Source organism: Pimephales promelas, chromosome 4 (assembly GCF_988280905.1).
Source record: "Pimephales promelas chromosome 4, fPimPro1.hap1.1, whole genome shotgun sequence".
NCBI classification, from domain to species: domain Eukaryota; kingdom Metazoa; phylum Chordata; class Actinopteri; order Cypriniformes; family Leuciscidae; genus Pimephales; species Pimephales promelas.
Genome location: NC_142772.1, coordinates 27,851,304 through 27,860,236, shown reverse-complemented (window position 1 = coordinate 27,860,236; position 8,933 = coordinate 27,851,304). Strand labels below are relative to the sequence as shown.

The 8,933-nt window shown below is 36.6% G+C and overlaps 1 protein-coding gene across 1 annotated transcript; it reads left to right on the top strand.

Moving 5' to 3' along the window:
* The first annotated feature begins 1,108 nt into the window (after nucleotides 1–1,108).
* prdm8b (PR domain containing 8b) lies at nucleotides 1,109–6,011 on the top strand. Its single transcript, XM_039650148.2, has 4 exons — nucleotides 1,109–1,286; nucleotides 3,155–3,379; nucleotides 3,615–3,846; nucleotides 4,150–6,011. Exons 1-4 carry the CDS (start codon nucleotides 1,284–1,286, stop codon nucleotides 5,400–5,402), a joined length of 1,713 nt encoding a protein of 570 aa, XP_039506082.2. The 5' UTR covers nucleotides 1,109–1,283; the 3' UTR covers nucleotides 5,403–6,011.
* Nucleotides 6,012–8,933: the final 2,922 nt, after the last annotated feature.

Below are 8,933 nucleotides of genomic sequence, written 5' to 3'. Positions count from 1 at the left end.
CAGCATATTAAGGAAGCTATGTGACAAAATAGGCTACTCAATGAACATCAACAGCAACGCAGAGTTACACGGAGAAACTTTTTCTTGGCCATTTTGATATTGGCATGTTCATGAAATCAGTAAAGCAGAGCAAACGAATTTAGGCTATTTATTCTAACCTTCTTTAAAAAGTATTTTAACAGAAAAAAAAATGCAACATAAAGTGTTAATAGGATAAGTTAAGATATAATGTTTTCCAAGAAATACACTTTTTGACAATATAAAAGACAAAGGCTACATTTACAATGACATTTGGGGCTAATGTTACTAAAATACAATTGTATTTTGCTTAGGAGACAAATTATATTTATTAAAGCAATGCATAGCCTATATTTTTAAAGTAAAATTTGGTTTAAACTGTATCTTATAATTTATGGAAAGTTCTCGAACCATAACATTTGTTTTGGATTTTATTTGAAAACTTACTGGAGTTGAAGCGTTTTATCTGTTGTTTAGTTAATCTGCTTTATTTTACCCTGATGGTGTTTGTGTGGGTATAGTCCAATTGGGCTCTGTCTTTGTTATTAGTGGCTAGCCTAGAAGTCATCATGTGACCTTCCTTAACAGTAAGAGAAAGATAGCCCACATAGGTTGGTATATCATTTAATTTAACGACTTATAGCTACTGTTGACTCTAGGCTCAATTACAATCATCGAAATGCCATCAGCGTACTGCACTAGCCTACTGTACTTTTACAGGAAAGGTCTGAAACAACAACTTCCATTTTTTACCATAAATTAGGCTAAGCAACATTTTACAATGTATGCCTACATGTAAAAACAGCATAATAAACATTATCTATTGAATATTATTCTTACATTAAAATTCATTTTAAATATGTGAGTGTTCTTTGCTTGAAAATCTAACAGAATTATGAAGAATTCGGCAAATTTGCATCTGACAGTAGTGCACTTGACAACGTTAAAGCGTTTAAGCTCTCTGCATCTACTAACTGTCGGCGACCGAAGAGTTAAAGGGAGGAGACGAAGCGTGTCACGCCTCATTGGGCAGATTATGTGCAGCAAACAAAAAGTGTGTATGTGGGTGCCACTCAGTCAGTCTATCGGCCCCATCTGCACGCCTCTCTGCGCTCGCGAATCATAAGACGGTCGGCAACACTGTCACTTTCACCCGACGGGGAAATGTACTGACTGCACGGACTTCACTGGACACGCCGAATAGCCGATTTGAAGATATATTGACGGCAATTTCAAAACCTTGTGGATTATTTTACCCTAGAACCATGGTGAGTAATGACAGTTTTACAATAAAAACAACCGGAGGCTAGCAGCTTAATACATGGGGGCTATGCAGAGCCCAGACAGCATCCTCGCAACCGAAAGCTCGCAGATGGTAGACGGAAAGTCATTGAATCGGGGAAACTGGTTACACATCATAAAGTCGTAAAGTTGGAATAACAACAAGACCGTAGATAAAAAGCGCAATAAATTTCAGCCTGAAACATGAGGTCAATGGGTTCCGTCTCCTCTATTTTAGAAATGCGCATATATTCGTGGGTCTATTATAGCTAGTATTTAGTTGAAATGCATATTCAGTGGATCCTTTGTGTGATTCTCAGGAGTGAGAGTGGGACCTCACAGCTACAAAAGGAGAGAATCGTGAAAGGAAGGGCAAAATTCACACTAAGGCTTTTTATGGATGAAGGGAACTTTTAGCAATTGTGTCCTGATAATACAATCGAGCTGGACGTGACCGTTTTAAAAAGCCTAGCATCTTCATAATAAATAAAAAATGGTAATTTAAACGTTTTACAGAAATATAGCGTATAGGCTACACATTTCATATTGGCTAACGTTTTTATACTATTTTTGTATTACGCGCGCCATGATCGGCTTATTTGCGCTATAGACTCAAATGTAGCCTATATGTAAAATAAAAGAAAAAGAAACCCGGCACCCTGTACCTCTCAGCTGAAAATCTGTATACGAATTTGTAAATTGTGAATTATAAAGATGTTTTGTTTTTTTTAATAAACGTGTCTGGAATAGTTTACATAATATTTGACACATTTCGGGCTCACAGTAGTTATTTTACCTTCAGCTTTACCGCAGCAACAACATTTTCCTTCACATGTCGTTATAAATAATTTTTTATTGTATTTTAAAATATATATTTTTAATGAATCATTGAAAATCACAGAAATATGCCGCAATGTTAAAATTATAATAAACGATTCAAAAAGACACGAACAATATAGAAATGGAATATAGACTACAATATTTACAAACTTAAAAAAATACTCCCTAAAAACAATTCACGAGTAAAATACTGTATGATTTACCTCATTTGTAAATGTGCATTAAGGGTTTGGAGAAGAAAAATAATTAATTCCGCGTGCTGCCTTAATTAAAGCCTCAGAAGGAAAGTGGTGGATTATGGTAATAAGGAGACATACGTTCCTTCTTGTAAAAAGGAGCTAAAGGTTAGCTGACATGAAAACAGTGATTTTGAAAGTGCTACTGAATCCATTCGATATGGTCCCCGATTGTTCATTGACCAACCGGTCTCATAAGGCCAGATTTTCCTTGTCAAGGCAATGCAAAATATTTTCGAATACGCATTGAGAGTTATTAATGTAGGCTAATACGGTCACATGCGTTTGAATCGAATTAATGCATTTTAAAAAATATACACATCCTCTCCATTTTCTTGGATTAGCTATTTTCTGTCTTCAGAATTAATTAAAACTCCTTTAATTTTACATACTTACATTTTATAAAATAGATTAGGCTAAATAACACAATGTATCATATCAACAAAATATAGGCCTATACTTTATTATATTTTTTTTCCAGACATACAGGTCCATATCAGACACATTTATACTTATTTATCAATCGAATAGAATTGTTAGCTTTTTTTTTTTTTTTTTTTTTAAAGAAAGTAAAAAGACACTGGCTTAAATGTAAAGTAAAGCCTACTGCGTGTTGAAAGGTTTTGTTATTCACTTTCTGTTTGGATTCACTTGGGACTCCAAATCAGAAATGGAAAATAAAATAGGCCTATTTAAAACATTTCACTTAACTTATATAATACAAATATTATATCTGTTGTATTTATTCCCATTTAATTCACTGACATTGTGTCTTACAGCAAATGATGGAGGAATCCAGTTCGCACAGACTGGCCTGGGATGGAGACGCGAAAGCGATGCAGCAGTGTTTAACGGATATATTTACCAGCGTCTACACAACCTGTGACATTCCGGAAAATGCCATTTTTGGCCCATGTGTTCTGAGTCACACTTCACTGTATGACAGCATCGCCTTTATCGCTCTGAAGTCCACAGACAAACGAACGGCGCCTTACATCTTCAGGGTATAGTCACTGTTTATATCAATTCTAACAAGTCAAGTGTTTGAAATCACAATTTATTGAAGCCATATATATAGTAGGTTTAATAACTTTCGCTATATTACTACTACAAAATTTCTTTTGACTTTACAAAATTGGGAAAGAAGAATTGTATTCTTTGTAATGAATTACTGATTGGCTATAGCCTATTTGAACGATTGGTCCGATGTTCTAAGCGTTTTACTGGTACCGGACACAGGTTGACACGTCAGCTGCCAACAGCTCCTCAGAAGGCCTGATGTGGCTGAGGCTGGTCCAGTCGGCGAGAGACAGAGATGAACAAAACCTAGAGGCCTATGTGAAGAACGGCCAACTATTCTACAGGTCACTGAGGAGAATAGAGAAAGATGAAGAGCTGCTGGTGTGGTATGGCAAGGATCTCATTGAGCTGCTCCTCCTGAGCTCAGGCAGAAATCAAGTGAAAAATAAAGGTACACTTTGAAGATCAATATGTGCTATATTTTGGTCAAAAGTTGGTTGTGTTTCGTAAATTAATATAGTTTGCTGTGTTCGGATAATTAATATAGAGTTATTAAAGGTTTTTAAACAATGTATAAATTCCAATCATTTATACATAAATAAAAACATACAATAAAATATGAGATTTTTTTTTTCTAAATTATGTCTTAATAAAATGATGCATTACAAAATTCATATAATCATTATGTACCTTTTTCTAAAGATGTCTCTTTTCTCTTTTTCTCTTCTCCTCCCACCAATTATGTGTGTTTCAGGAACGTCACCCTTTTTGTGCCCAGACTGTAGCCAGCGTTTCCAGTTCGAATTTCCCTTTTTGGCTCATCTGAGATTCCGCTGCACTAAGAGACTACAAGGCACGGCCAGCCCAGAAGAGGAGGCCAAGGATGCCAGTGACCAGGCTAGTCTACCCCCTGCCAGGTCCAGTCCCAAACTGGGCCGTTCTGAGGGCTTCTCAAATCCACAGGACGGAAAGCCATCCACAGACTTCCATAATCTGGCCCGGGACATGGAGAAAAACAGAACCAGTCCGCCGAGTGACAAAGAGGCCGAGATCCTGAGTGAGAACTCTGGAAAGCGCAAGTTCTCTGACATGGAGGACAGCAGGAAAAGTGGATTATCTCAGCCTCTCAAATCCAAAGAGGAGTTGGCCAACTCGGCTCAGCAGTACCGTGGAGCGTACGGTCTAGACGAGAGCAGACGGGCTTTTTCTCCCTCGGTTTCAGAGTCAACGGAAACCAAGAGGAGCGCCTTTACAGAGGTCAAGAAGTCACCTCAGGGCTTGAAGCACAACGGCAAAAACTCCAGCTCCAACTCCGAGAACAAGGAGGCTGGAAGGCCCAGCAGCAACCCGGCTGAAAAGCACCTGAACATCAGACAGGTTCTCAGCGAGACTCAGCCCCCACAGTCCCGAATGGAGACCACGTCAATTGGCAGTGCTTTCACTTCGGTGCCCCAGCAGGGTGGTGGAGGCGCGGAGAGAAAGAGTGCCTTTAGCCAGCCGTCTCGCACCTTCTCGCAGATATCACCTCTTGTCATGGCACCCAAGCTTCTGCCGGCAGTGGACTGCCATCCTGTAGTGGGCGACACCGTCTCCTCCAGTAGACTCTACCAGGCGGACCACCTTGCCGCGAAGCTCCATGGCTCAGAACTAGGCAGCAACTGCCCCGTGCCGGGTGGCATTGCAAAACAGAACCCTTTCCTGTACACCACAGCTTTCTGGCCCAAGACCTCAGGCCCCATCCAGCTGCAAATGCCCTCTGCTCTCACACTCCTGCCCCCTTCATTCACTTCCCTTTGTCTGCCTGCCCAGAACTGGTGTGCCAAATGCAATGCCTCCTTCCGCATGACCTCTGACCTGGTCTACCACATGCGCTCGCACCACAAAAAGGAGTTTGCCATGGAACCTCTTATTAAAAGAAGGAGAGAAGAGAAGTTAAAGTGCCCAATCTGTAATGAGTCTTTCAGGGAGCGGCACCACCTTTCCCGGCACATGACCTCTCACAACTGAATTTGAGGATTTATTATTTTCTTTCTTTCTTTCCTCTATTTATTTTTTCCTTGCAACTTTGAAATCAAAATGGGAATATGGTTAATCTGGAGGAATAATGCCAACACGTTTGCTCTCATTTAAAAAAAAGACATTACTGTTTTGATTTCTCCAAATGTCATGTTTTTGTGTATGACGATGCATTTTCACTTAAAAACCTAAAATCTATTTATTATATGAAGCACTTATTTGAAAAAAGGGACCGTAATAATGTAAGTGTACTTTGAATTTTGTATATATTTAATGTATAATGTATATAAATTAATTAAGATGCAGATCATTTCATTGAGATTTATTCAATGACATGTTATGTCTATATGCATAAGGATATTGAACATTGGGAACATGATGTTGAAGTATTTAAGAGTGCATGTAAATTATAGTTATTGGTTTAAGATGCAGTCTATTCGAAACTATGTAAATACTTGTTTTGTTTGAATACAAAGTGTAATATTTTGTGTCTGTGAGGAATAGATTCAGTGTTTCTTCCTTTTGCTGAAATTTACTATTTGATAGTTTATCTAATCATGTTGAATGCTTTGACAATAAAATAGCTTTATTTTCACCTGACTATGTGATCAATTCTGCCTGTCTGTAAAATAACAAAAAAAAAAACAAAAAAAAAAATATGTTAAACATTGCAAATACATAAAAGAATAGGCTGACCGTGTAAAAAAAGAGTGCAAAGGGATGCTGTTTACATTTGTGGGTTTCCTTTCAAACCAGCCATAATTCACACAGACACACACGCACACAAGCCAATAATATCGCGTATATATATATATATATATATATATATATATATATATATATATATATATATATATATATATATATATATATATATATATATGTCATAGGCTTCTACTGTTTCGACACTCATCCTAGAGAGTTGGGATAACTTTGTAGAATAGGCGGAATTATAATGTTTAAATCGTGGGCCTATCACCTGTAATACGTGCTAAAGGAATTAGTGTAGGCCGCCTATTTGATTCGACACTCAAAATATTTGTGAGGAAATCTCCCCATAATATATTAGCCCATGTTGTATAAAACATAAAATAGGCCTACATTAAAAAAAAAAAACACTGCGAGTAGCCTATAAGGTAGGCTAAACCAAACTTTGATAGTTTATTAAAATAATACCACAACAGTGATGATGATATTGCTGAAATAATAATAATTATTATTAGGCATGTTGTTGTTATTATAATTTAAAACAAGTAATATAACGCATTGAATTAAAATCTAAAATAGTGACACCTCCGAGAAACTCGATCTTCGTGTTATTATAATTCTTATACAATAGGCTACATAGCAAACTAAATAAATAAACAAACAAACAAATAAACGAAAACCGGCGCGCTCTTTGTTTTCAAACGACTTGCGGTTTGTGACCGCGACAATAGCAGAAATATGTTAATTGTTTCGCAATTCATCAAGTGCGCGCTTCGGGAAATTACAGTAAGATAGGCTAAACAGTACTTGATTACATTAGCTCATATTTCAAGGAAGAACTAGTCTTAAGAAACTACAGAAATACACTCAGCTCAACAAATAGCAATTAAACAATAGCCTGAATGCAATTTTACATAGGCCTAATGTATAAAAGAAAAAAATACAAACGCCCTCTAATGAAAACATAATCTCGATTTAGAAATGTATAAGGCCATCTATCAAATGGGCCATTAGTATGACAATTTAAAACATAAGAATTACAAAGCAATGGCAATTTATAGTCTACCTGTTACAATCAACTTGATTTGCAATTATTGTTTTCCTTAATAGACAACAAAAACACCATGTGATTGATTCTTAGCCTTATAAGTAGGCTATATATGTCTTTGTCAAATATATATTAATACCAGAACTTGTGTTGTGGGGCTTAAAACCAAGGAGCTAAGAGGGAAATACAAGCTTTTAAAATAGCTCAACAGTGACACCAAGCTCTTATAATGAAAAATTCAACCAAATCAGGATTTTTTACAAATGAATTGTGCATTGCAGAGTCTTAGTCTGCCACCTAATGGTCGACATAGTTCAATCATGTCCAAATCAAACTTATTTTAAAATAGCAAATTATATAATATGACATAAACTTTATGTAAATAAAGAGAGACCTTCAGATTAAACAAAGAAACACACACAAATAAATAAACTATTAGCAGGCTCTGAACTTTGATTCAGTGTGATTGCAATTTAATAGGTGGACCTAAAAAAAACAACCTTACCCAATCATAAAACAAAATCAAATAATAAAGTCCAGGAGATGAGGTAATGGCCTGGGAGATGATGATAGTCACTTATATTTGGTGAAGATATTTATTGCCTGACCCATGTTTTGTGACTGGAGTCATCCGTACCATCATAATCTCCAGTTACATTTGTCACGGTGTCACTCAGCACCTCTCGGTCAGGCTCAGTTTATACCCCTCTCACATGTGGCCAATGTGGTCACCCTTGGCTAACCTAGCTGGCCCGCTTCTCATACTTGACGTGTGATTGTGTCCTATGCTGAACTGCTCTTTTCTGCATCTGTCTCTTCCCTTCATCTTCCTGTTGTTCTGTAACATCTTGGCAAAGGGGCCCTTGCATCAAAATAGATCTGTGTGAAACACCAATCTCAAACAGTATGTACGAGTGATGTATTTATAGATTATTCACACTAACGATGCAGTGATATCTGAGATCATGACGAGAAAACAAAATGCATGCTTTGGAACTGTTGATTTACTGTTTGCATTCCTCCAAAGAATAACCGATAAGCCACCCTGTGTAATTTTGCTAATCTTACCAAATAAATATCTTTTTATATAAAATTATCTTACCGCAAAAAAGATTAGTCTACAAAATAATCAGCCTAACAACAAGAACACTGCAACAATATTAAAGTCACTATGAAATAAAAACAATACAAACAATTGCTAGTAAATTTCACAAATAATTAGAAAGAAAGAAAAAGAAATAGCAAGTATCTAATTAAATTAACCTTGAAAAGTAGAAAGACTTAAACAGTATGTTTGTTTAATTTACATATAGCTAGTTTACTCGGATGTATAGGCCAAAATAGCGAAGCAAGGTTGATTGCATCATCTGTTTCATGCAGACTTTTAATACTTTCATAAATAAGTCAGTGGTTTGACACGAGAAGTATGAAAGTTCACGAGTGATCTGATACTGAATGTTGCCATAGAAGACTGAATATTAGGAAATATTAAACTGTAGAATGCCACGATAAATGCAAGAGTAAAATATTCCATATACATATATTTGTTTGTTTGAACATCTAATTTGTCTTTAACAGTTTATTCTATTTTATAAAATAGTCCATGGATTAGCTATTGTGTCATAGGCCTACACCGTTGTTGAATCTATCTATATGAACAAGCACAGCAAAACAACCTGCTTAAGTTATTTTGAAGCAGCACACATTCAATCTTCCTCCGCGTCGACATGGACAAATTTACACTTAGCGTTCACTTCAAAGATGAA